A 26705-nucleotide genomic window follows, 5' to 3' on the forward strand; every position below is an offset into this window, starting at 1 on the left:
TGGTTTGTGTTGTAACTAAGGTCTATGAAATAATGAAAATAATGGGCTGAAATTTTGAGAATGTAATGAATGAAACAATGTTGTTTGGATCTAGGTCTCGTCTTCGCTGAGAAACATTCAATTATGCGAAACCTAAATTCAGTTGTTTTCCCTTTCGTCAGTTTCAGTTTGAGATTCAGATACAAATTGTTGTTGTTGTTGTTATGACGGGTATTAAACTAAAGTGCGCTGTAATCTGCATCCTCAGTCTGTGTCTCCATTGCCGATTATTGTCGGTCGGGTTGGAATTTGTGGTTGTGGTCTTCAAAGTCTTCCAAGTCTGCCAAGTCGGTGAGTCTGTCAACATTTTGCTAAAGAAAACTGCAGGCGGCATATGCACTTCAGATATGAAATGCCTTTTTCCTCCGATTCTTGAGTGTAATTAATTAATTTCGCGCTCGTTTTGGTTCGCTGCTGCATTATAAACGCAGAGCCATCGTTTTGGGGCCGAGCCGGTTCCATTGTTGTTGTTGTTATGGTTGTTGTTATTGTTATAAAACATACAAAATTATGTGCACATTTGCATAACATTCGCTGGGGCAACGGCTGAAGCTCAGTAATCGTTCTACTTTGGTCGCGTAAACGCGTCTCCGCCGCACAGCATCCAACTAACTGGCCAACTAAGTGCCTGAAGCATCCATAAATCGGAAAAACTCAAACTCAGTTAGAGAAAGGACTTCGACTTTAATAAATCGAGATACGGTTTAACGGAAAAAAACTTGCACAAAATGTCACACGGTGAACGCAAAGGACGCCTCAATGTGGTCAAATTTCTAGAATTGGTAAAAAGCATAGCCACAAAATTTAACAAGATTAACCTTTTTCCACTATGTTTACATATTTTCTTATAGTTAATAGTCATGCTTAACAGTATATATATAGTGAATATATTAATACATTACATTTTAATTAAAAAAAAAATTAAAGGTGCATTTATTAAAGCTTTATTACACATTAAAAGATTCCTTTTTGTAAAGCTTTTTAATTTTGATGGCATAATAATTTTTTAATTTCTAGGCGCCTATTTTTGTTTGTATTTTTTATAAATTCGTGATGTTCAATGATTTTAATTTCAAGAACCTATTACTTTTAATTTTATTTTATCATTAATTTTCCTTCGTTTTCGAATTTGTAAAGACTCCATCACATTTCATTAATTTAAATACAATTGCGAAAGTCTAAATTACAGTTTTTAATTTGATTTAAATAACTAATGATATTTTTACCAGATGATCAAAAGTTAGTAAATGTAATTAAATTTTGTTAATGGAAAACAAGTAAGAAAGCTACAGTCGAGTGTACTCGACTGTGAGATACCCGCTACCCAATTTGATTAAAAGAAATATATTTTGCGGTATTATTCTCAAAATATACCGAATATACTGCAAATATACTAAAAAAATACTAAGAATATACCAAATGGTATGTTTGGTATATCGATATAGTACACCATTCAAAATATACCATAGACGGCACAATATACCAGATTGTCATCTAAAGCAACTAAGACCCATAGTAAGTAGGCGTGTTTGCCCATACAGAAGTATTCCTTTAATAACTTCCACATTTTTTATCTGATCGCAACCAAATTTTCAGGAATCATAACTACTATAGTAATTATTGTATATACCAAAATTCGCAGCTTTAGCTTTAAAATTACGCTTGTTATTATTAGCTTTAAAATTACGCTTGTTATTCGATTTTTTTGATTTGCGGGGGCGGAAGTGGGCGTGGCTAAAATTTGAAACAAACTTGATCTGCGTGCAAACATAACAAATGCTGTCGAAAATTATAGCTCTATCTCTTATAGTCTCTGAGATCTAGGTGTTCATACGGACAGACGGACATGGCTATATCGTCTCGGCTGTTGACGCTGATCAAGAATACTTTATAGGGTCGGAGATGCCTACTTCTACCTGTTACATACATTTCCTGTCGGCACAAAGTTATAATACCCTTCTACCCTATGGGTAGCGGGTATAAATAGTATTCGCAATTTACCAGAGTTTTGTTTCTACATATTGATTTTTAGGCTTAATCGCCTACTTTTCAAAATGATGAAATAAGTTAAAAATTGTAAACATAGTGGAAACTGTTGTTCGCATACAAATAGTTATTAAATATTAGATTGAATTGAATTTATTTTTTTGATCAACTGAAATATTCTTTGTTCTCAGGCATTCTCCGTTGCCTGTTTGGTGCTGCATTTCTACAGTTTCAACGACCGAGACATAATGACCTCATTCCTGGCCACGGGCACATTCACCGGATACATTATTGTGGTAATTGGCGTCTTTGCAGGTGAGCGCACAAGCTTCTACCGTTATTCGAAGTGATGAACACACTCAATCTCAAATATTTTCCAATCAAAACAGGCGTATTGATGCGAGCACCGATCCACAAGCGCATCGATATATTCTTTAGCGTGCTGGGCTGCGCTTTGTTTGTGGCCAGCGGCGTCTTCATTATCGAGGCTTGGGAGTTCTCCTTTCGGACGCGCACACGTGACTTGGCGCTGATCAAGGCATCGCTGTCGATAGTGAACGGCGTGTTGTTTGGCTTCGACGCCATATTCACATTTCGGGACAAGTGAGACAACAACAATAATAAGAAAAGTAGAGAAAACAAAAAAAGGAGCGATTAAAACCCAAATGCATTTAACGTGAATCCATTGTACACATTCATTTCATCGCCAAATGATGTTTTACATGATGTACTTTCAAAACAAAAAGAAAATAACGCGTTTATTTTGCGCAAAATTCTCACTAACATTCATACATACATTTTTTGTTATACTTTTTTTTTTTGCCATAAATTATATGTTTACATTTAGTGTGCCATAATAATAACTTCTTTTTTTTTTTGTGTGTGTGTCAATAAAAAAAATATATATATATTCCTGATACATGCATCGAAAGTATTTATAATTGGACTGAGCCCCGCCCTCACACACACACACACACAGACAACAAACAACAGACACATACACACACACACGCATACACACACGCATCCATCAATTAGCTGCTGACATGGAAAATAATGGAAATACTAGCTTTGAACGCCTTTTGGTTTGCATTGTTATAGTAGTTAGATTTAATTTTATTGTGTTGTTGTTATGATTTTCATTTTTGATAGACGTGAGAATAGTATCCAACGCCGTCATCTTCAAACGATTCCTTTTTGTTTTGTTTTTTTTTAAGTTTTAAGTTCTTTTTGTTTTTTCTTTATTTTGCATCTTTGGATGTTCTTGTTGCTGATGTTGGTGTTCTTTTTGTTGTTGTTGATGCTGGATGTTTGATGATGGTGCGCATCACTTAGGCAGAGTTGTGGATGTTAAGTCGGAAAATGTCATGAGCTACGAAATAAGTTCCAGCATTAGTTTTCAGCACAAACACCTGGGAGAAAGCGTGTGGAGGATCATCGTCGCACTGCAAAGTGATTTTGAAAATAAATCTTCATTAATATATGTGTACTGGATGAAATAAACAAATATATAGTTAATTGTGTGCTATTGTTGTGCCAGTTTTGTTCACTTGCAGTTGGAATTAATTGAATTGTGAGAAAGGAAATCAAATTCAAATAAGAAAACACATTGCAATGCTATTAAACCCTTTTTAAGACATATACAAAAGAATCAGCGTTGGGCACGCAATAATGCCAATAAAAAACCATAGAATCATCTCATAAATTTATGAGCAGTGTGCAGATTTGCTGACAAAATGATTTCCAATAAAAATAACAATAAACTAAGTTGCCTTTTTCGCTATAAGTTAAGTATGTGGAAAAGCGACCACGATCAGATTAAAAAGAAAACAAGTAAGAAAGTTACAGTCGAGTGTGCTCGACTGTGAGATACCCGCTACCCACTTTTAATGAAGGCAAAATATTGCGGTATCATTTTCAAAATATACGAAAATACTAAAAAAAAATACTAAAAATACACCAAATGGTATGTTTGGTATATCGATATAGTACACCATTCATGCCAGATTCTCGGCCAAAGCAACTCAGACCCCTAGTAAGTAGGCGTTTTTGCCCATACAAAAGTATTTCTTTAATAACTTCCACAATTTTCCACAATATCTGATCGCAACCAAATTTTCAGGAATCATAACTACTACAGTAATTATTATATACACCAAAATTCGGAACTCTAGCTTTAAAATTAGCTTGTTATTCGATTTTCTTGATTTGCGGGGGCGGAAGTGGGCGTGGCAAAAATTTGAAACAAACTTGATCTGCGTGCAAACATAATAAATGCTGTCGAAAAAAATTATAGCTCTATCTCTTATAGTCTCTGAGATCTAGGTGTTCATACGGACAGACGGACAGACAGACAGACGGACATGGCTAGATCGTTTGGCCTGTTGACGCTGATCAAGAATATATATACTTTATAGGGTCGGAGATGCCTCCTTCTACCTGTTACATACATTTCCTGTCGGCACAAAGTTATAATACCCTTCTACCCTATGGGTAGCGGGTATAAAAATCGAGACTAAGACAGAATAAACTTTAACGTGCCCATCGCTGATATAAATAATTGTTAGTGAATCATGTTGCTTTCTAGTAAGCTGGGCAACTTTTTATGTTCAGCCATCAGATGAACAGCCCGACTAAGAATTTTGTTTATATTTAGGCAGATGAGAAGCAATGTTGAATTATCAAACGAGATAAAAGAAAGCAAAAAGACAAGCCAAAAAGAAAATATGTATTTTGCAGAGGCATTTTAAATTCGCTTACTGCAATGGCAACCAACATGCGAAGACAAGAAGTTGAGTGGCAAATACGTTGATCACTTTCAGACGAAGTCGTAGCCGAAAATCGAAGTCACAGAGAGAGAGCAATGTTATCGACAATCGAGATCGCTTAAATGTATGTACATATGTAACTAATCTATGTATGTGCTATGTACATAGTTAAGTAAGTTTTGTTGTTGTTGTTGTTAGCATGGTTCCATAGAACAAATATACAATAATTATTAAATTCATTTAGTAAGTCCATGTTGTGGATGCATTATTTGGATTTTGTTTTTGGGGTTCTTGCTTGGGTTACAAAAATGCTGTGTTTACTTTGCCTGTGGCCAGGATCGCTGTCGCTGCTGTGGATGCTGCTGCGATGGCTGCGCTGCTTACAACTGCCGGATGGATGCTTTGGGGGCTACACATCGTGCAGGGCAAGCCTAAAGATATCGTGTTGCACAAAGAAGCTAACGCCCACGGGCTTGAGCACAAAGGTCTGAATATACGCATGCGGTTGATCCTCATCCGTCTGCATCACAATATACATAGATATATACATGATATACATACGTATGCTTACTTATGAATACATAACACTTCGCCTGATAGGTCACCTGGTATGGCTTAATATCTAACTATCTATTTAATGATTGCTTCGTCACAATTCAACCATTAGTTTGCAGTGCGTAACAAAAAGAAATTTTGGATATTGATTAAGCATTTTTTTGAGAAAGGAAAATACTTTTTAGAAGCTTCACGAAGTGCACAATCCTATAGAGGTCTTCTCTCCAGCAAACTTATGAGATCTTTTCTTCAGAAAAAGTTGAATGACCTAGTTAATATGGTAAAGACATAAATAGATTGTGTTGATCGACCCCTGAGAAATTTTTTACACGTGGCCAGCTCGACTGTTACAAATTATCTAAATTCCTCTGGAGATTTGCATCATTGCCATTGAAACTAAGGATTGAGATTTTACTTAAAACGAAAATAAAAAGAAGGGTAAAATAAATCTTGTTATAATAAAGTAATAGGGATGGCTTGGACTAGAATTGTCCTAAAATAATAACAAGGGTAAGGATTAATGTTAAAATATATTTAAAAACTGCAATTGGTTTGTGTCTTCTATAAGCACTGGTTCAAATATAAGTTATGGTTTGAGATTTCGCGTAATTGAGCAAAGAAAACTAGGTTTTGAGTTAAAAAGTTAATCCCTTTATAACAAACAAGCTCAATTTTGAGAATAGCCCATTTAATGTGGATGAAATACACGCCACAATTTATGTCCTTTCCATTACCGTTTGAATTGTGAGTTGATAGTTAATCAGAGACTTTCTATCCAAATCCTAACTTAAATCAGCAGCCTCCTCCAGCTCAATTAGTGAATAAAGACATGGAATTTTATCTATCTATTTATAATTTCTATCAAAAACAAAAAATTAGCTTTGACCGGGGACTTGTCAGGCGATGTATTATGCTTAACGAAATATAGGTAGCCCAAATAATAATTATAATAATAAAGGAAATGCAGCACAAATCATATCAGAAAGATATTTATGAATATGAATCTCACCTGAAGACGTCCCAAGACATTGATCAGCACGCCGCCATCGAATGTGGGTTGCGAGTCGACTGTGGTTATAACTCGAGTGATCTTTTGAAAACTAAGACTCTGTAAAACAAAAATGTATATTTAAAATATTTTTATTTCGATAATTTGTGTAATTCACTAACCTGCACTTTCTCAAGTATTTTTGGCGCTCCCTGTATTTGATGTCCCTCGAAGGTCATGAAGGAGTCTGTTGCCTGTGTGAAGAAGAAAAAATAGAGAAAATAAAATCGAAACATTCAATACGCAATATAAATACGCATAAAAAACATAAGAGCCCAAATACATGCACATATATATATGTATATATATTTGCTGATACATATGTATCTGTATAGGTGTGCGTGTGTTTGTCAATGTCGATGTGTGTGTGTGTGTGTGTGTCATACTTTTGTTGTATGGGAATTTTCGAGAAGAGCATGCATAATGGAGAGTGACTTATTTGAAGCTCACAAAACCATTTTATACCTGCTGAACTGAACATTTCTCGTTTCACTCCACACGAAATAATTTTCGCGCTCTTTTTGTCGCTCATCCCCCTCCCCATCGCGTTCTTCACTGCACAGGCACAATACAAAAATTATGTTGCAGGCAAAATTTTTGTCAAGGGCGCGACGCGCGTCACCTGCAGCAGCAGCAGCAGCAGCGGCAACAGTGAACAACTCTCTCTACTAGCATAGTATGTGTGGGCATGTGGGTTAATACTGTGTTTATACATGGTAGGTTAAACTCACAAATTAAGGATGACGATGACGGAACACGCTCGAGAGAATTGTGGACAGATTCCATGGACGCTTTTTTACTTACGCTGTAGAAGTTAACCACGTTAGCGCGGTTCTCCGGATCGTCAAATATGGCATAATATTGCTGCACGAATCCTTTGCCAATGTCCTCGTATTGTGGATTAAGTGCCATGTTTCTTAATTTTTTAAACAAAATAAATGGTATAAGCTAACAACTTTATATACTTAGTTTTTTTTTAACAAGACTTCAAAATCTTGCCAGTGCACGACTGAAAACGCAAAAGACAACGAGAAGTGTGACCGCAAAATCGCAAATGGCAAACGATTGCTTCGTTGCAGGCGATGCAAATGTGACTCTTATCGATTAGTCGATAGTTGCAAATTCAAATAAATATTTGTACGTTTTATTTGAATTTTGCTGAAGATTCTTAATTCATTATGCTAGAATTCAACATCGAATACATGTGGAGTTTAGTCTTAATAATGCGATAGTTTGCATTTGACTTTTATTCGCATGCTTGCTGTATTTTGTAATGTCATTTGTTGGTCACACTGGCGCAACATTCCAACGGTTGTGCGTTTCGTGCGCAAAGCGATTAAAGTGTTTTGTCTTTGCATTCTTCAATAAATAATGTTAACTTTGGCAAATATTTCCGAATTATGTCGCATATGCCTGCGACACTTGCGACAACAACAGCAGCAACATGCTGCAACAGGTGGCAGCCCGTCGACGTTGCAACGCAATCGATCCAGTTACAATTCCAGGGCGCTGCCCCATTTGGCCAAGATGTTGAATCAGTTCTTTGGCATTGACGTGTTGCAGCAATCGGACAACTTGCCGCAAAACATTTGCACATTGTGCTACAATGCCGTCGAATACTTCGAACAGCTGTGCAACGTTGCGACGCAAACCAACGAGACATTAAAGCGTCTAACACTTGCCCAGGAGGAAGATGAACAGAAGAAGACGACAACGCCAGTGTCATTGGTGGACACTCATTTGGTTGGTACACATATTTAGTCAGAATTGTGTCGGATTGTTTTTTAGGGCTGCGCCAGCATTTTTGCAGTTGCCGCACGTAAAAGATGAGCCCATAGACGATGATGCAGCTCTCGAGCAGCCACAAGATGCGACAGATGAAGACGCAGCTTCAGCAACGGACGCTGACGCTACTGCTGATGCTGAAGGTGAAGCAGACGCTGAGACAGAGGGCAGAGACGAAGAGGCGACGGCCAGCAAACGCAAGCTGCTCGCGTGCCAACAATGTGGCAAACAGGTCTATAAGCTCCCCTACTTGGAGGCGCACATACGCAGCGTCCACGAGGGACATCCGAAACCCTTCCTGTGTGCCAATTGCGACAAGGCCTTCACACGCTACGAGCAACTGCGTTCGCATATGCGTAACGTACATCCGACTGCCGTGGCAGCCACAAATGAGGCAAACGATGAGCTGGAGTTGATCTGTGAGCAATGCAATCGCAAATATAGTACAAAGAATGCGCTGGGGGAGCATCTGAAGCGACATGCGCAGGAGAAGCCGCACATCTGTGAGCATTGTGGCGTGGCGAAGGTCACTCGCACCGAGCTCCTCACGCACCTGCGCATCCACAATCCCGACTGGGAGAAGTTCAAGTGCAAGCAATGTCCGCAGCTCTTTCGCCACAAGAGCGCCATCAGTCGTCATGTGCGCGTGGTGCACGAGGGGCAGCGGCGCTTCCAGTGTGGACATTGTCAGAAGAGATTCGGTACGCATGCCTCGCAGGTGCGGCACGAACGCTTGCACATTGCCTCCTTCTAGTTGAGGTGCAATTCCAATTCAATATTCCGCAAAGAAAAAAGACAATTAGCATTTAAGAGACTTTACACTTTTACTTTAAGAGAGCATTACAGAAATGCCTTATTGATTCATTGTTTATCATTTTTGTTTTTATATTACTTACAACATTCCCATCATTGTTCTTTGCTTTACGGCACAAGTTTATGTAGCAACAATGAAATCTAGATTTAAACATTTTGTACTGTTGAAGCAGAGCATAAAATTCTCTGTTAATTAATTATGTTTATTGTTTCGTTTTTGTAAGTCGGGAAAAGTAAAAAACCCGATCATGACAACATTCCCATTATTGTTTCTAAGATATTTGTTTGCTTCCAGCAAAAGTTTATGTTATGCTTTAAACATGCTACTTGTATGTAAAACATAAGTTTTAAAACTTTGTAGTACAAACCCTTTTGTCAAAATGATCGTTGATTTTAGATCGGATTTTATAAAACATTCGATTTTAAAGAATTTGAAAACTGTGCTTGAATTTAAGAAGACACTCTAAGCTCAAAAATGATCAGAGATAGCTAAGTCTTTTAGGTGGTGCACTATAATATTCATCTCGTAACCCATAAAGTAAGATATAAGATAGACCCTGGGGAGCACAGCTGCTTTAATCATTGAAAAACACAGAACTTTATATAAGTTGACAATTCCTGCTGTAAATGAAGCCAGCTTGACCTGTTCAAATATGCTTTGATTCGTGTCTTTGCTAAGCACTGATTGAAATGTATGCTAAGGTTTATTTATGCCTTCACCCCAAAATAGTAAAGACTTGAAATTTTAAGAAACCTTTTCTTATTGCAAGGTTAAATGTGTTCGAAATTCCAGTCCCAAGCAAAGAATTTACTGGGGATTATGCAGATTTTTTGGCATTTGTGACATACTAATACATTTGATAGATCCAAGTACATGTAAAAACCTTTGTAAAAAGCCTCGAGTGCGACATGCTAGAAGACAATGCGTGCCGGGCCAGCACCGAACGGTCCGTTGGCACGTGAAGTGAATTCTTTATTCAGCCAGCTTTTCATAGAACTAACCCACTTCTCTAGGTTGGTGCTCAACTGTGTGTGAATCTCAATAAGCTGATTTAACTCGCGCTGTGTGTCGCGGACACGTTGCAACTCATTGGCATCGAAGGCATCGCAGATGCGACGCACAAGATCGGGTCGAATATTGATTACGGCCAGACTGCAGCAACTGAAGCCGGACATTAGACCGCTTGCCAGCAGTGCCGTGGAGCCGAGCAGAATGACACGTCCGAGGCGCAGGCAACGCTGGCCCATCTCCAGATCGCCGCTGGAATAGTGCAAGCCCATAAAGTTGGGTATAGCACGCTCGGCCTTGGCACAGAACTCTACCATGTCCACTACCAGATGAAGATTAGAATTAGAATTCAAGTTGATTGGAAGCTGGGTAAGCACTTACGATTGACGCCCGTCATCGCGGGCAGATGGTAGTAGAGAAAGGGACGAGTACGACAGCGACTAGCCACATGCTTGCAGTAGCCCACCAGCTGGTCCACGGTGCGTGGCCTATAGAAGAGATCCGGTAGCACGATGACGCCACTCACATGCAGCTCCTCGGCATGCGAGGCGAGAGATAGAACATCGGGCAAGGGAGCGCCGCCTAACTGGATGAGTACTAGCAAGTTGTGCCGCAGGGCTGCACGATGCCAGTACTCAGCGTTAGCTTTGCGCTCGCGCACCCGCATCATGGGACCCTCACCGACGACACCGTTGACCACGACGCCGGCAATCGTTTGGTTCTTCAGCCACTCCGCGTAACGGTTTATGGGTCGCACGTCCAGGCTTCGACGACTGCTGAACGTATGTATATAGTGTTAATGCTTTGCAATCTAGCTACTCACTCGTCATCCTTGAAGCAGCTGAAGACGGGAGCTAACAATCCTTTGAAGCGACATGTCAGGAGTTGAGCGTCTTTGGCGAACGGTCTTGGGGATGCGCGCTCGCCGGGATCGCTTGCGTGATCGCTTGTTCTACTGCTTTTCACATCTGTGTTATCAATAGTTGCAATTCAGTTGTGGACATATTTTTGGATTGCATTGCTTACCATCAGCGGTGGATTCTTGTAGAAAGGGTGTTTTTGTTGATTCGTCACTTTTATCGGTATCTCTTCGAAACCCGGCCATGTGTTAACCTATATTACTTTGAATTTTGTAGAATTTTGTATTATAACTGCCTGCGAACAGTCGCAAAATTGAAAACTAAAGCAGTTACAGCTATACCTGGCAGAATTTAAATGTGTGTACACACTTTCGCCGGTGTAAAAAGCTCGTTATCGATGTGCGGCATTTTAATGGAAAATATCAAGAATAAACAACCCAGGTGAATGTCCACTGTGATTTTACTTTTATAACGGACATCAGCAGTTCCTTACGAATCGGCGGGGGCTGATGTATTTTTGATAGGCAGCCACATCTGTAAGGTGTGACCAGCAGAAAATTAGGAAGTGCGTAACAGATTGTTATCGATAAATGACATTTGCTAGCAGAATAGCAATAACAACAAACAACACCGGCGAAAACGTAAAGCTATTTTTGTTTTATATTCATTTTGCTCAAACATTTCAAACGTTTTCAAAAATCATGCGCATTTTAACCAGATCAATAAAAGTGCAACTTCTGCAGCTCAATAGCTTGCTGGTCGGCGAGGTGCGCTGCCGGCAATTAGCCAATTTGGCAATCATTGCGAATCCTAAACAACAACAAATGCAACTTCAAGTACAACGCAAAGAATTCTGTCATTGCAGCAGCAGCAATATGGTGAAATATTTGAACCAAAGCGAGGCCATAAATGTGGACGTCGATCTCTTCAACGAGTACAAATTCAGTGTGGATCAGCTGATGGAGCTAGCCGGTCTCAGCTGTGCGCATGCAATCTCTAAGTGCTTTCCAGCTGATCGCTTTGGCCGCGTCCTCGTCTGCTGTGGACCCGGTAACAATGGAGGTGATGGCCTCGTCTGTGCTCGTCATTTGGCGCTCATGGGCTACAAACCAGTCATTTACTATCCCAAGCCTACGCCAAAGCAGCTCTATGAGAATCTGGCCTATCAGTGCCAGCGCATGGACATCTGCAGTATTGCGGAATGTCCCAGCTTAGAGACAGCTGGAGACAGTTACGATTTAATTGTGGATGCCCTCTTTGGGTTTAGTTTTAAGCCACCCGTGCGACCGGACTTTGTACCCGTTGTGGAACTGCTGCAGCAGACCAAATTACCCATAGCCAGGTAATAATATGACAGCATAGGCCGATTCATTTTAAACGTCATGTCCTTGCAGCATCGACATTCCCAGTGGCTGGGATGTGGAGCAGGGTAAGCTCAACGATTGTGATCTAGAGCCAACGCTACTCATCTCGCTGACAGCACCGAAACTCTGCGCCAAACACTTTAAAGGCAAACATCATTATTTGGGAGGTCGCTTTGTGCCGCCATCGCTTCAGCAAAAGTACGAACTTAATCTACCCGATTATCCTGGCAATGAGCTCTGCGTCGAGCTGTGATTAACGACCCATAATAGATAGCTTTTCTTTTTTGAATAAAATTCCTCCTATCAATTATATTCTTATAAGATAATGATTTTAAACGTTTGTCTTCCAAATTTAAGGTTCATTTTAAGCAGGGCATGTATATAGTGATTTCGTTTTGTTAATAAAAAAAGTAAAAGTTCTACAAAATGTGTTTTTAAACTGTTTGATTATATTGTACACATTCAAGTGTATAACGTTATATTACAAAAAAAGAAGGAATTTATAATAGATTTACTTGACTTATTTATACAAACGATTGTAGTTCTTGCGCCTGCGATCCTCCTCGAAGTTATTGTTGCGTGCCCACTCCTTGAGATTGCCCTTGGAGCGCAGCATCGCCGATTTGGAGTCCACGTCTCGCATCACAAACGGCGAGAAGCCGGCAATGTAATCATCATCGAGGGCATTTGTCTTCGTTTTGGCCACACGCGATGGCATCTGTCGTGGCATTGGCTGATCCTCGGACAGAATGGGATTGCGCGAATGCTTGCCACCCTGGAAGCGTGGCAAACTCTGATTCTTGTATTTGTTTGTCAGCGGACGTCGTGTATTAATGTGTATCACTTGTTTGCCATTCTCATCCAGACTGACGGCGACACGCTTTAGCGTCTTGTTGCCACAGTTAGGACAGAAGACTTTTGTCATAATGCTGGTGGTCTTGAAGCAAGCATAGCAGCGCAAAATATATGTGCGCAACTGTTTGATGATGCGGCCATTGAGCGCGGCCAGCTGCAGATTCAGTTGCTTGAGCACATTCTGCAGCGCATAATCGGTGGTCATGCAAGCCACCGGCGGAATGATGTCTGTTTCCACCTTTCCCTCGAGCGCCTTTTTGGCCTTCTTGATGTTCGAGTGTGTGATCCAGCCATCGTCGCCCACTTCTTCATCTTCTTGGGGCTTTAAATTGCTATTGTTCTGTTCGTCATCCTCTAAGGCAGCATCATCATTATCATCGTCATCGTCTTCGTTTGTGGGCTGTGCCACTAAGATGTCAGCTGTGGCCAGCTCCTCATCTGCCGATGGAGCACATTTCAGTTTCTCAAAGAGCTTGTCGAGCTCCTCTTGTGTGAGATCCTCTTCCTCCTCATCCTCCTCTTCAGTGGCCGCAGCTACTGTTGTTGGTTTGTTGGCCACCAGTTCGCCCTTCAACTGCGACTCAATAGCTTCCTTAACGGCATCTGTCTGTGACTCAGACTCTACCTCCTCCTCCTCCTCGTCTTCATCGTCTTCATCCTCTTCCTCGTCATCGTCATCCTCGTTGCCCTCAGGCATATACCAGCCAACCAAGCGTTTGTTGTTCGCATCTTGCATCTCCTCGGGCTTGTCCTTTGAGGCAATCACCTGTGACACCACGGGCTCCTTGCGTAGATGTTCAGTGCCTAGTAGATCCGTTTCCAATTCGTATGTGAGGGCAATTACTTTCAAATCAATGCCTGACAAGCTTGCATAGTCGCCCGTCTTCTTGGCAAACTCCACGCAATGTTTGATGCTCTCGGCACGAGGCTCACGCACCTGGAGATCAAAGGGAAGCACGCAGAGGCGGCGAATCTGTCGCTTATTACGCACCTCAGCAACCACATCGGGAACGGTGAGAACATTTTCGGCGTATTCCTAGAAGGAGCACATATTATTGGATAATTCAATTCCGCGGCGAGGCACTTACGTTAAGAGGTACAGCATTGATGAACGCAGTTGTATCTGCCACAATATACTTGATTTTCGAATTATTCGTACTCATTATGTTTATTTAATATACACATCAACGAATGAAAACAAAAGCCTAGTTTTGCACGTGTTGCCCGCAACAGTTATCGGAATTCACTTTTCGATAGTTAATATATCGATTTGAGGAATACAAACCGATAAAATAGTATTAATTAAATACACAAAATGATTCGTTAGCATTCAGTTTATTTGTGATGAGCTCATTAATAATTTCACCAGTTACCTATTGCTAATAAGATTTTAATAGCAATTTACATAAGTTATGAGCAATTTTCTAAAACCTCAGCTCGTTATACACTTGAATACATATTATTTCTCTGAAGGTACGTCTAAAGTCTTGCTTACAAATGCATAACGTTATAAATAGTTTTTCAAGATATACAAAAACGAACGATAATTTAATTATTATTTTAACTCATCTGCCGACCTCTTCAAGTATTAAATATACTATATAAAGTGTGGTATATTTCGTAACGTACGAATATGTAGTTCTAGTAACGTACGATTCGCAGATAAAAATTTCGTGTAATCGATAGTTTATCAACATTCTGCAATTGTTCATCTCTATTTTTCACGCCAAAAATGGCGATATAAGTGCGTACGCTTATTATTTTTTTGCTCGGCTTTGGTTTTATTGTCAATATCAAAACATTCGTAGAACTTATTATATAAAGGACGCGCCAAAAGTGATATAAAATGTAAGTACATCGCCTTGCAATAGTTACACATAACTGCAATTGATAGCAAGTCGTCCTTTGTTGTAACGCATTAGTGAGTTTAGCAAATTGGCGAAGAGAAAAAATATCGGCAATGTGGAGTCAGTGGCCAGTTGCAACTGCAGTTGCGCCACCACAACCCTCGTTGCCACCCCCACTGCCTGATGCACCGCCTCCGCCGCCACCATCCGATAATGCAACCTCTGCCACAGCGATTCCGGATGCAGCCGCTGCTGCTGCTGCCGCCGCGAGTTACGCGGCTACAGCAACGGCAACAGCAGGCGCAGCTAATCCTTATGATCAATACACGGCGGCACAGTATGCGGCTATGACGCCGGAGCAGCAATACGCCATGCAACAACATTGGCAGCAGTGGCAAACTTATCAGCAGGAATACGCCAAATGGCATGCTCAATATGGTGAACAAGTAAGTTCAGCTAGCATATACATACATTATTATTATTAATACATATTTTATTATTGTATTTAGTACACTCGCGAAATGGCCGCTGCAGGCGCAGGAGCAGCACCAGCAACGCCAGCAACTCCAGCTGCGGCACCAGTGGCAGCTGCACCAGCAATTGGACCTGTTTATCCACAAGTTGCTGCAGTGCAGTCATATTTTCCCCAAGCTCAGTCACAGCCGCCGCCGCCGACAGCAGTTGCGGGCCCACCTCAACCAACCCAGGCCCAGTTGTCGGGCAAAATTAGTGCGCAACCGCAGATGTATAATCAGCCGCCGCCACCGCCTCCCCAAGTCTACCAACAACAACAACAAACAGCTCCATCACAACAACAGCAGCCACAACAACAGCAGCAACGTCCGCCGTGGCAACAACAACCGCCGCCGGGTCGCTACAATCAAATGCCGCCAGTTAACTACAATGCGAACGATGTGAATGCATTTCCCAATTTGCAGCAGCCACCACCATCGTTTATGCAACATCCGCCGCCGCCAACAAATTCAGCAGATGCCCCTTGGATGGGAAAGGGTGCAGCTCCCAACAAGAGTGGCAACAACAATAGCAAAAACGATGAGAGCGATCACCGTTCGCGCTGGGATGGACCGACGTCCAACGAACAGCAAGGACAGCAACGTAATAATCGCTGGCAATCCAATGACCAGGGACAACACAACAACAGCAATAATAACAATAATAATAACAATGGTGGAAATAAGTCAAATCAATTTGGCAATCGACGCAACTGGCAGAACAATTCAGGCGGCAATAACAACAGCAATAACAATAACAACAATAGTCGCAATCCAAATAATCCGTTTAGCTCAGCACCGCAGGGCAACTATAATGCTGATAATGATGGCGGCAACTTTGGTGGCCAAGGATCGTCTGATGGTTTTGGTGGCTCTGGAAATCGTCGCAGTGGCAACAACAACAACAATCACGGACGGTTTGATCGTCAGCATCAAGGCGGCGCCAATTTTGGACATAACAACAACAACAGTGATAACGGCTCCAATCGCGGTCCCAATCTGAATAACTCTTTCAATCAACCGCAACAACAGCAGCAACAACAGCAACAGCGTGCACCAGATTTGGATGAGGCAACGTTCGATCGCTTGTTCCAACAGTGGCAGAAGCAATTCGAAGATTGGAAGCGCGCCAATGCCAATCATCCGGATCGTGCCGAGTATCGTCGCTACGAGGAGGAATTCGAGAAGCAGCGTCGTCGCATCGCCGAGCGTCGGGAGCAAATGCGACTCAGACGCCAAATGCAGCAGTCGCAACAGTCCAATAATAATCAAGATCATCAAGGCATACAACAGCAGCAACAGCAACAACAACAGCAACAGAAGCCGCGTAGATCACATTTCGATTTGCCCGACGACGATGGCAGTTATGCGCATATGCCTAGTAGTCGACTTTATAGAAATGAACCAGCCGGTCTGGACTCAGCATCGGACTTGGAGCCACCACATATGCTGAGCAAGAGTAAGGAGCAAACAGGAGCTAAAGAGCAGCAGCCACAAGTTGCTACAACGAAATCACCAAAATCTTCAGCACCACAGCAGCAGCCACCAGCTGAGATTAATAAGAGCACAGCTAATTTGCTGGGCAAGCGGAGAACGGACAGTGGTAGCAACAGCAGCGCAGCCAAGCAATCGAAACAGGAGAATATTTTAATCATATCGTTGGACGACGACGATGATGATGCCCAATTTGTTGAGGAGCAGCAGCAGGTAGACCAAGAGGATGGCGTCTCGACGGCTGATACGCCTATGAAGAATATTTTCAAGAAATCGGATGGCATACCAGGCTTAGATTTAGTTGCTGATGGTTCTACTGCAGCCGGTTCGCCGGCATCTGTCAAAACAGCGGCAGCTGCTGCAGCAGCAGCAGACTCTTCTGGCGAGGGCAACAAGAAAATACCATCGCTATTTGATGTTGTGATTGCTAAGCCCAATATCTCGCCACCATCGCGCACTGTCTCCGAATCCGAGGAGACGTCCGAAGCGCAGCCAACGGCCAGCGAAACGATGGCAGATGATGTGAGCAATGCCCTCAAGGATCCGGAGTTTATGAATAACTTGTCGCAGGCGTTGGCCAACGCGCAGGATCGTCAACGCGAGCAGCAGCAATCCAACGATCAAGATGATAATGCACCTGGACCCAACAACAACAGCAATAGCAGTAGCAACAACAACAATAATAATAGTAACAACAATAACAACAACAATAGTAACAATGACGGCAATAACGATGGACGTCAGTTGTCGTTTGCCGAATGGCAACGCAAGAAGAATCATCAGGACGATGATAACGATCGAAATATGGGCAACTTTGGACCAGGTCCAGGCGGCAACAACGGGCCGGGCAATCGCGGTGGCTTCGGACCAGGAGGTTTTGGCCCCGACCAACGGCAAAACTGTGGCCCCAACTTTGGTCCCAACGGACCTCCATTTGGACCCAATGGCTCACAGCTGATGGGACCGAACTTTATTGATTTCGGCGGATCCAATTTCTCTGGACCCAATTTCGATCGACACGGACCCGGACCTGGACCCGGACCATTTGGTCCCGGGGGTCCGGGTGGGCCTAATGGACCGTTTGGACGCAACTTTGGTCCCAATGGACGCAACAACAATCCGAACTTTTCGGGTCCTGGCCCCAATTTCGGACCGAATTTCCGCGGCAACAATGGACCTGGTCCGGGACCGTTTCGACCCAATTTCTTTGGTCCGAATGGTCCGGGGCCTGGTCCAAATTTTGGTGGCCCTGGTCCCGGTCCATTTGGCAGGCATGGAGGCATGCCGTTTGATCGCAACAATCCAAACGATGGCAACTTTGGCCCAGGACCCAATTTCAATGGACCCAACAATAACAACAACAATGGACCCAACAACAACAACTCGTTTAATGATAATCCATTCAGACGCAATGGCGGACCACCTGCACCCAACTTTGATGATGGTCCAATGGGTCGCAATGGTCCCGGCTTTGGACCACGCGGTGGCGGTGGACAGCGAAACAGTTTTGGCAATAACGGAGGAAGCGGTGACAACAACAAGCCATGGACTAATGGGTATGTGTCAAAAACCAAGTTAAAATAGTTATATATCACTTGCTCTCTCTCTCTCTCTCTCTTGCTATCTGTATCTCTCTCCGTCTCTGTCTATCCAACTGCTTTCTCTATGCCCCTTAATAAGTTACTCGATTATGACAATCTGACTGGGGGTAATAATTTAGGAATGTGTGTATTTAAGGAAGTCGCAGATTCTATCCGTCTGCTTGTCTAAGAAATGGTTAAAATCGAAACACATTCTCAGTCCTTGAAATAAGAGCCCCGAATTGGATTTATATATAGCCAAATGTTCAAATACAAATACTCTTTCAATTCCTCAGCTATACAACTTGAAATCAGAGCACTGAACTGAACATTTATTTATGTGAGCGAGAAACATATATACTAAAGTGTTCAGATCCCCAAAGAAATTGCATGTTCTGCATCTCAATAATTAGGGAATAAAGTTTGTTTTGACATCCATATTGCATATATATTCATGCATCAAGTCGAACAATTCGTTCAGAATTTGAAAATCATTTAAAATACTTAAAAGATCATAAAAGTATTTTGGATGTGATTTGATTCCGATCGAGTAGTTCGTACATTGCGCATATGCATATATGTATGTCTTTTTTGGAACGTTAAAAAATTACATTATTTCATTTTAGGACGCTAGCTTATTAATTTATTTCCAAATCTTTGAACATTTGACTAAAAAATATAACAACATCCTTTTCGCAACGTTAACAAACGATAAAACTGTCTGTGATATATCGCGGTACAATTGAAAATCTCTGATTTAAAAAAATATATCGCTGGCACAAATTGCACAAAACTTATTTTTGGTTGTACTCCTATAATTTGTGTATTTCTTAACTGAAATTGAAATTGAATTCGAAAAATGTGACGCGACATTCGAATAGATAAACCAAAATAACAGTCTTATAAATCAGACCAACCAAAAAGATAGTGCCCCAGTTTGTCCTCGTATATTTGTAGTCTAAAAATGTGTAGGCAATGTTTTTTTTTGGATTGTGTCGTTAATGCTGGAATTTCGATTCCATACCCGTTTTCTCTTTTTCTCTTCTACTTTTATGCACTCGAAATAAAATGAACATGACCATGAAACACATGAACATATAAATTAAAATACTTATACACAACAATTAACTGGTATTGTTCGATGTCCTCTTACGAACAAACACACAAAAACCCCGAAAATAAACTTGTCATCGAATTCAACAAACAACTCGTGTGTCTGTTCCGTGTGTTTGAGCAGCAATGCCAACAGGGCAAAAGCCTCAAACAACAGGAACAATAACCATAATAAGCAACCGCATCACCGGTCCAGGTTGGGTTAAGCCACAGAGAATGGAGATGATTAGATTACCGTTACTTTCTGCTCGATGATTGCAATATTAAACGAAAATATTGCACACAACAAATAAACATACATCTCACTTACCCAATAATCCCAAAAACCAAAAAATGGCACTACTCCAAACTCGTGTTTTGATTCTGGAAGTTCTGGAACTCTTTTTTGTAGATCTACATAAATAATCACATTACTTATTGTACGATGATTGCAAGCAGTTTCCTTGTTATTTGCGACATTCATTTATGTAAATAATAACGACTCTTGTGCATAGTTTTTAAGTTTTCCAAAAGCTAATCTCCGTAGAGTAATTTTCTTTCGATAATATCAACTTTGAATTGAAATTGAATTCACGTCTTTTTGTTGTTATACTTTTTCATTTTACCCAAGCACTTTGGGGGTATACAAATTGAATTGAACAGATATTTATTATTTAATCTTTATATTTGAATATCATAAAATAATGAAAAAAATATCGACATCGAAGTTATAGTTATCAATTTTAACTGAAATGTAATAGCATATATTAACTAGACTAAAAACACATTGAAAACGAAGTTGAATAAAGTGATTTAAATTAATAATGAAATCTGATTAATGCTTCTTCAAATTTCATTATTCATGTAGTTTCCCTTGTATTCTTATTAAATCCTTATTGAAGCATATCAGTTAATTATAGTTATAACTACAGTTCCGATCACCTCTTCATCCGTTTATATATTTGGGAATCTTTGTCCGCATAAATAAAGATCCGAGGAGTTGCAAAATGAGGAAGCTAAAAAAAAAAGTCAAGATAAAAAAATCTGTATCTTTCAGGGTCTTTATTGCTTTGGCTTCCTCGAAGCAAGCCGAATGCTCCAAAAATCTTTAGATTATAACTCTTTATGTGACCGAAAAAGTTTGCACATGTTGAAAAACAAATTCTATATTCTATTAAGAGTGCTCAACATTATTGAGTTTTAAACTTTAATTGACAATTAAATTTTTTTAATATATTAATTCAAATTGAATATCATCGAAAATGTATCTTAAAATTGGACACACCCTTCCGATTGTATTTACATTTTTATGACAATAAGTATTAGTTTACCATCACTTAGTAGACTTAAAAAATCCCCACACAACCCCGTTTTATGCTACTTTTATGTAATACTTGAACAAATGTTGTCCGCTATTACCTTATTGCCAATAATCTTTGTTGTTGCTAATTTAAAGGGAGGAAGGAAAAAGCAGTGCTAAATGAAATTTATTTGCCCTCTCGGTCTGTCCGATCCTCATTACTACGCTACGATATAATCAAGTCATACTAATTAATTGGTGGATAGAAAATGAGATCAACTTGAAGAGCAATAGTGTTCCTAGTTAGTCGAGGAAGTTCTTTAAAGTAATGTTGTTCAGAGTGTGCCTGACTTTGCGCACGCTGTACTTGGTACTTTTATGATTGCGTCTCTTTTGAGCAACGTTTGTTGTACCAAGTGACAAGTCTGTGGAATGTCTTTAGACCCAATGAGACCCTGTTATGTCCTGTTATTTAAATAGCTTTTACTTGTACCCAACAATACAATTGCTTGTCCCAACCAAATAGCAATTAATGTAAAAGTTTAAGTGTTTTTTTCTGGTTTATATTGAAAACGAAACATAAACCGATTGTAAAAACAAAAAACCAAAACCAATTCTTTGCAAAAACATCAACAATATCGAAACGAACACATAAAAAATCAATAACAAAACAAATTGCGACCCAAAATGTTATGAACAATTGATACGAAAATCAAAACTCGCCACTGCGTCACGCAACGTTGCAGCGTGGAATCATTCAACAACAACAACAACAATAGAAACAACGGCAACAGCAACAACAACGAGCCCATCTACCGTCCCATGAAAGTGTTTGACTATCAGAATGTGAGCAACACCGCCGCCAAGGTTATTGACTATGGCCACAAATCAGCCGATGCAGCCGGGATTCGAATGTCAACTGGATCAGGTGCTGGTGGAACTGTTGGTGGCCCGGTGGCAACATCCGACTCAGCTGCCGCTGGGATACCGGACTTTAGGCCTGTGAATACCTTTGACTATGGACATGCCTCGGCATCGGTGGGACAACAAGGAGTAGGAGCTGGAGCGCTCAATCGGAATGTCAACATGAATAGTAACAAGAAGAAAAACAAAAAGAAGAATAAGAATCGTCAGCGAATGTTGCAGCAACAGCAACAGCAGCAGCAACAGCTGCAACAACAGCCGAATGAACAAAAAGATGAGTCGATTGACGCTGAGGTAAGTGAATAATTGTATCATTTTATCAATGCAAATCTGTAATCAGTGTCTTCTTTAGCCCAAGGCTGGAAACGTTGTTGCCGGACAGAGCAACAAACCCGATGATCTCGAGGATATTTCCGATGGAGAAGAGTGAGTTGAATTCAAGCAACAAATTTTAAAACAAGCATTTAATGATCATCACATAGCAATCTGGTCGATGAAACTCCACCACCGCCGCCAAAATTCACCAAGCCGCCGCAACAGCAGCAGCCACAGCAGTCACAGCAGCCACCGCCGTCGACACGCAAAGCATTCCCAGCAAATCCTCAACGACGCATGCTAAGTGAGCCGCCCACAGCGCTGTTTCCCTCGACAGCGGCAGCCAATCAACAGATACCCGAACATGTGGACACAAGTCGTCTGGAGATCAGTATGCCCACCAATGAGAATCGCAATACCATCTCGATCGATGAGGTACTGCTGCCACCCGGTCGCTTAACGCGTCCCAAGCGCATCTGTATTATACTGAGAGGTCCGCCGGGCAGCGGTAAATCGTATGTGGCACGTTTGATCAAGGATAAAGAGCTGGAAATGGGCGGTGCCAGTGCGCGTATACTAAGCGTCGATGATTATTTTATAATCGAGAATGACTACGAGGAGAAGTGTCCAAAGACTGGCAAAAAGGTTAAAAGTTTAGAAGGCATATCAAAGAATTTAAAGTTATTGTTTGTTATGTTTGTAGATACCGAAAAAGGAAATACTGTATGAGTACGATGAGGCCATGGAGGAGACGTATATGCAATATTTGATCAAATCGTTCAAGAAGACCCTAAGTGATAACCTATACGATTTAATAATTGTCGACTGCAACAACAACTCGCTGCGGACACTCAATGAATTCTATTGCCATGCCAAAGACTCAAATTTCGTGGTAAGCACTCTGTCACTCTCCCTCTCTTTCATTCTATGATTGTCTCTGTCTATGCTATGTATTATACATATATGTGTGTTTTGTTTCTTTGTCAGCCGTACATCATTGATTTGCACTGCGATGTGGAGACCTGCCTGGGTCGCAATATTCACAGCCGCAGCGAAAAGGACATACGCGAGGTGCTCGACAATTGGTGCACGACGCCGTTGCACTACATCAAGCTGGATGTATCGTCGCTGCTGGAGAATGTCGTTGAAATGGAAGATGTTGAGAACATGGCAACGGTAACTATGCTCTAATGCATGGCTGAGGCTCTTAGGCTGAGGCTGAAGCTGTGCCACCTGCTGTCCATGCTCATGCCTATGCCCACGTCCAGGCCTGTGTTTATGTCTATGTCCGGCCATCAGTGAGTGTGTATGTTATTTTTGTGTCTTGTTGCACGATGGCTGGCTGACTGGCTGACTGGCAGTGTATTGGCAAATGACGGTGCAAAGCAAAGTCTACAGCAAGCGAGATGTGATTGATTTTGCTATTACATAACTATTACATTATATACATATATAAGATTAATAATTAAATAAGCACGAGTATGCATCTAGTTGGCGAAGCCACAAAAAAGATAAGAACAACAATTGCGTGTTGTTGTCGTTTAGTTGTAAGTTTTTTCTCTCCGAAATTCTCTTACATTTTATGTATGTGCCGATCCTATATACATATAGCTATGCCAAATATTATGTCCATTCTATATACATATAGGCATATACACATCTGGATCTAATGTGTTCTATACTGAAATACGTAATACGAGAAACAACTCTGCTGTATAACTCTATCTATTTATTATCGAAAATATCGCAATACTCGAATTACAATTTTTATGAATTATTCATTACAACTACTATATTGAACTATTTGAATTGAATTATTTATCTATGTCGATATTAAGTAAAGGCAAATGCAATGCGATGGTCAAGCGAACCTTTGTTGATTTATTGCGGCTTATTCGTTGCAGGATGATAATACCAACAGCGAGGAGGCTGCTGCCGGTGCCGCTGCCGAGGATGCGCCTGCTGCCGTTGTCATCGATGAGGACAGCAACAGTGCCGATGCTGCCAACGATGTAAGTCTCAGCTATGCACATAGCTATCTCAGCCTTCTAATGGGTATTTATTTGCCCATTAAGAGCATTGTGTTCTCTCTCTCTCTCTTTTACAATTTACTTTTCTGGGTTTGTGTCTGTGCGGCCTAATTCGCTAATTCTGTTAAATCTGTTTACTGCAATGTATTCTTTTATTTACATTTTATTCGACATGTGTGTTGGTCGCGTTGTGTTGAATAGTGCGGCTTTCTGAAAAGCAAGTGGGAAAGTGACACCACCGAGGAGAATCTGGGTAAGTGCAATCAAAATTTGACTTACAACTTTTGTTACATGACTACTATCGAAACCATTTACAGCTCGTCTCGACGGCACCAACCGATTGAAACAGAATCGCAAGACGGCAAGCATGGCCGAATTCTTGCAGCTGGATGATTGGGAGCCACCGAAAAGCGGAGCTGATGGCAAGAAACGCGTAAGTTCTGTGCTTTTATCTCGAATATGGCAATAAGTCATTCAATTTATTTGCAATCGCATTTGCAGGTTCGTTGGGCGGACATCGAGGAGAAGCGTGCGCAGCAAAAGATGCGTGCAATTGGTTTTGTGGTTGGACAAACCGATTGGAAACGCATGATGGATCCAAATGCCGGCAATCGAGCGCTCAACAAAACCAAGTACATTGAGCGCGTTAACAAACGACGCTGATGATCGATCCAAATGGCAATTTGCAATTGGCAATTGGCAATTAACAAACACAATCCCAATCATCACAAACACAAACACAAACGCACACACACCACAACTACCAAAACCCATTGAAGTCTAATTGTATGTGCTCGGAAATACAACTACCGAATAGCTCCTACTATTTTAATAGTTAATAACATGCACACAATCCCTGTTTGTGTTGATCATCAAAATGTTTGCATGCATTTAATGTGCGGCCATTTTGCCATTGGCGTGCAACAAAAAAAGAAAACTTGTGTTTGTGAAAAGCAAACACAATGAGCAGCAACTCAACTATATATGTATGTATGTATGTAGTACCATACAAATTCCAACACATTTTGTGCTCAATTTCCAAAACAAAATGCATGAACTGTATGTATGTATGTATTATTATTATTTGTACTAATTTAATTATTACATAACATAGATAACATTTATTATTTTTTTTGTATGCATTTACAAGCAAACCAGCAGTCACATCGTTATCATATACAATTTTTTATTTTGTTTAACAAATTGAATGAATTTCATTTTAATACACAAAAAAAGAACAAATATCGAAATGCATTCATTCATCATGTTTGCAGAGAAAGCCGCAAATTAAAAGAATTTTTTGTACACAAAACACACACACACACAACACTAGCAAATATTTACATAATTAAATACATATACAACAATATAATATATGAAACTGAATATGTACAAGAATCAATTACGTATTTTAATGTGGAGAACTAGCGAGTTATATTTTATAGCAAAATAAAGCCTATAAAATATTATGATTTATGGTTTTCGATCAGTAATGATTTTTCAGGGGATCCTTGTACATTTTAGTAGTTTTAAAAGGGGAGGTTTAAAAGTGAGTAAAACTCAATATATTAAATGAATATTACACTCAATTTTGAATTGAATTTTACATCTAGTTGAATGTTCATACAACACTTATTTCAGTGAAAGAAAAGTGTGTAACAGGTATAGGAACGCATCTCCTATTTCATAAGGTATAAATACTCTTGACAGCAGATATGATATAGCCATGTCATTCTGTCTAACTATAAGAGATAGAGAATATATATATATTTTTTTGACAGAATTTGTTATGTTTTCACGAGTATAAAATTTGTTTCAAATATTTCTACGCCCACTTTTGCTCCCCCAAATAGATAAAAATGGAAAGCTGAATTTTGCAGTTGGAGTCGTGAGTCGCATTCCCGTTTTCGGTACATATAATAACAACTACAGTATTTCTGACTCCAAAAAATTTGGTTGCGAACAGATAAAAATTGTAGCAATTATTTAAAAAACGGGTTGCTTTGTTGTTGCTTTGGCTGACAATCTGGTATATTTTACTACTCTATGGTATATTTTGATTGTAGTACTATATCAATATACCAAGCATAGCCTTTGGTAATTTTTTTAAAGTACTTTTTTGGTATATGAATTTGGTATATTATGGTATATATATCGCATTATTTTGCTTTCATTTAAAATGGATAACGGGTATCCCACAGTCGGGCACACCCGACTGTAGCTATCTTACTTGTGCTTCAATAAGTTATGCGGACGATCTATGTTACTTTTTATGTTATATAATGTAAATTTAAGTAGAGTGTTCCAATGGGAGGTTGATAAATGAGTAAAATTATTAAAACAATATATTATTTCATTAAATTTTTGGATCCAATTTATTAATCCAATATATGAAATAAGTATTTCATAAAATTTTGGATTTAAATTTAACATATAGTTTAATACAAATTGCAAGATTTATGAAAATGCACTTTAATAAGTTAATTTGCAAGACATTTAAGTTATATTTTATGGTGATGGGGCAGTTGT

General features: G+C 40.3%; 7 protein-coding genes across 13 annotated transcripts; 4 read left to right on the forward strand and 3 right to left on the reverse strand.

Moving 5' to 3' along the window:
* Positions 1–570: 570 nt before the first annotated feature.
* LOC117575985 (uncharacterized) lies at positions 571–3438 on the forward strand. The gene is made up of 3 exons (XM_034260476.2): positions 571–821; positions 2217–2340; positions 2415–3438. Exons 1-3 carry the CDS (start codon positions 768–770, stop codon positions 2630–2632), a joined length of 396 nt encoding a protein of 131 aa, XP_034116367.1. The 5' UTR covers positions 571–767; the 3' UTR covers positions 2633–3438.
* On the reverse strand, positions 3155–7447 carry LOC117575972 (probable nuclear transport factor 2). 3 transcript variants are annotated; one of them, XM_052002906.1, is made up of 5 exons: positions 7201–7438; positions 6519–6590; positions 6358–6456; positions 3314–3470; positions 3155–3258 (listed from the first exon to the last, which is right to left on the reverse strand). In XM_052002906.1, exons 1-4 carry the CDS (start codon positions 7306–7308, stop codon positions 3357–3359), a joined length of 393 nt encoding a protein of 130 aa, XP_051858866.1. In that variant the 5' UTR covers positions 7309–7438; the 3' UTR covers positions 3155–3258; positions 3314–3356. The 3 variants fall into 3 exon arrangements, with proteins under 3 accessions (XP_051858866.1, XP_034116354.1, XP_034116345.1); XM_034260463.2 differs by lacking the exon at positions 3155–3258 and adding an exon at positions 5115–5313 and having other exon boundaries at positions 3302–3470; positions 7201–7447; XM_034260454.2 differs by lacking the exon at positions 3155–3258 and having other exon boundaries at positions 3302–3470; positions 7201–7437.
* Positions 7448–7677: 230 nt separating this feature from the next.
* On the forward strand, positions 7678–9471 carry LOC117568584 (zinc finger protein 599). The gene is made up of 2 exons (XM_034249321.2): positions 7678–8139; positions 8207–9471. The coding sequence occupies exons 1-2, from the start codon at positions 7768–7770 to the stop codon at positions 8933–8935; spliced, it is 1101 nt and encodes a 366-aa protein (XP_034105212.1). The 5' UTR covers positions 7678–7767; the 3' UTR covers positions 8936–9471.
* A 166-nt stretch (positions 9472–9637) lies between these two features.
* Positions 9638–11205, reverse strand: LOC117567524 (N-acetylneuraminate lyase B-like). Of its 2 annotated transcripts, none has more exons than XM_052002855.1 (4): positions 11030–11205; positions 10827–10971; positions 10385–10779; positions 9638–10325 (listed from the first exon to the last, which is right to left on the reverse strand). In XM_052002855.1, the coding sequence occupies exons 1-4, from the start codon at positions 11106–11108 to the stop codon at positions 9907–9909; spliced, it is 1038 nt and encodes a 345-aa protein (XP_051858815.1). In that variant the 5' UTR covers positions 11109–11205; the 3' UTR covers positions 9638–9906. The 2 variants fall into 2 exon arrangements, with proteins under 2 accessions (XP_051858815.1, XP_034103464.1); XM_034247573.2 differs by having other exon boundaries at positions 10385–10776; positions 11030–11201.
* An 80-nt stretch (positions 11206–11285) lies between these two features.
* Positions 11286–12632, forward strand: LOC117568591 (NAD(P)H-hydrate epimerase). 2 transcript variants are annotated; one of them, XM_034249345.2, is made up of 3 exons: positions 11286–11504; positions 11729–12205; positions 12258–12632. In XM_034249345.2, the coding sequence occupies exons 2-3, from the start codon at positions 11739–11741 to the stop codon at positions 12478–12480; spliced, it is 690 nt and encodes a 229-aa protein (XP_034105236.1). In that variant the 5' UTR covers positions 11286–11504; positions 11729–11738; the 3' UTR covers positions 12481–12632. The 2 variants fall into 2 exon arrangements, with proteins under 2 accessions (XP_034105236.1, XP_034105228.1); XM_034249337.2 differs by having other exon boundaries at positions 11286–12205.
* A 24-nt stretch (positions 12633–12656) lies between these two features.
* On the reverse strand, positions 12657–14317 carry LOC117568576 (RNA-binding protein NOB1). The gene is made up of 2 exons (XM_034249309.2): positions 14171–14317; positions 12657–14118 (listed from the first exon to the last, which is right to left on the reverse strand). The coding sequence occupies exons 1-2, from the start codon at positions 14243–14245 to the stop codon at positions 12748–12750; spliced, it is 1446 nt and encodes a 481-aa protein (XP_034105200.1). The 5' UTR covers positions 14246–14317; the 3' UTR covers positions 12657–12747.
* A 479-nt stretch (positions 14318–14796) lies between these two features.
* Positions 14797–25614, forward strand: LOC117563940 (putative uncharacterized protein DDB_G0286901). Of its 3 annotated transcripts, XM_034242552.2 has the most exons (12): positions 14797–14930; positions 15005–15375; positions 15439–18491; positions 21654–22125; positions 22184–22257; positions 22314–22791; positions 22850–23038; positions 23134–23322; positions 24051–24158; positions 24378–24429; positions 24494–24609; positions 24678–25614. In XM_034242552.2, exons 2-12 carry the CDS (start codon positions 15043–15045, stop codon positions 24837–24839), a joined length of 5226 nt encoding a protein of 1741 aa, XP_034098443.1. In that variant the 5' UTR covers positions 14797–14930; positions 15005–15042; the 3' UTR covers positions 24840–25614. The 3 variants fall into 3 exon arrangements, with proteins under 3 accessions (XP_034098443.1, XP_034098516.1, XP_034098597.1); XM_034242625.2 differs by lacking the exons at positions 21654–22125; positions 22184–22257; positions 22314–22791; ... (1 more) ...; positions 23134–23322; positions 24678–25614; XM_034242706.2 differs by lacking the exons at positions 21654–22125; positions 22184–22257; positions 22314–22791; ... (4 more) ...; positions 24494–24609; positions 24678–25614 and adding an exon at positions 19753–20375.
* Positions 25615–26705: the final 1091 nt, after the last annotated feature.

The sequence above is a fragment of the Drosophila albomicans genome, chromosome X, assembly GCF_009650485.2.
Source record: "Drosophila albomicans strain 15112-1751.03 chromosome X, ASM965048v2, whole genome shotgun sequence".
NCBI lineage: Eukaryota > Metazoa > Arthropoda > Insecta > Diptera > Drosophilidae > Drosophila > Drosophila albomicans.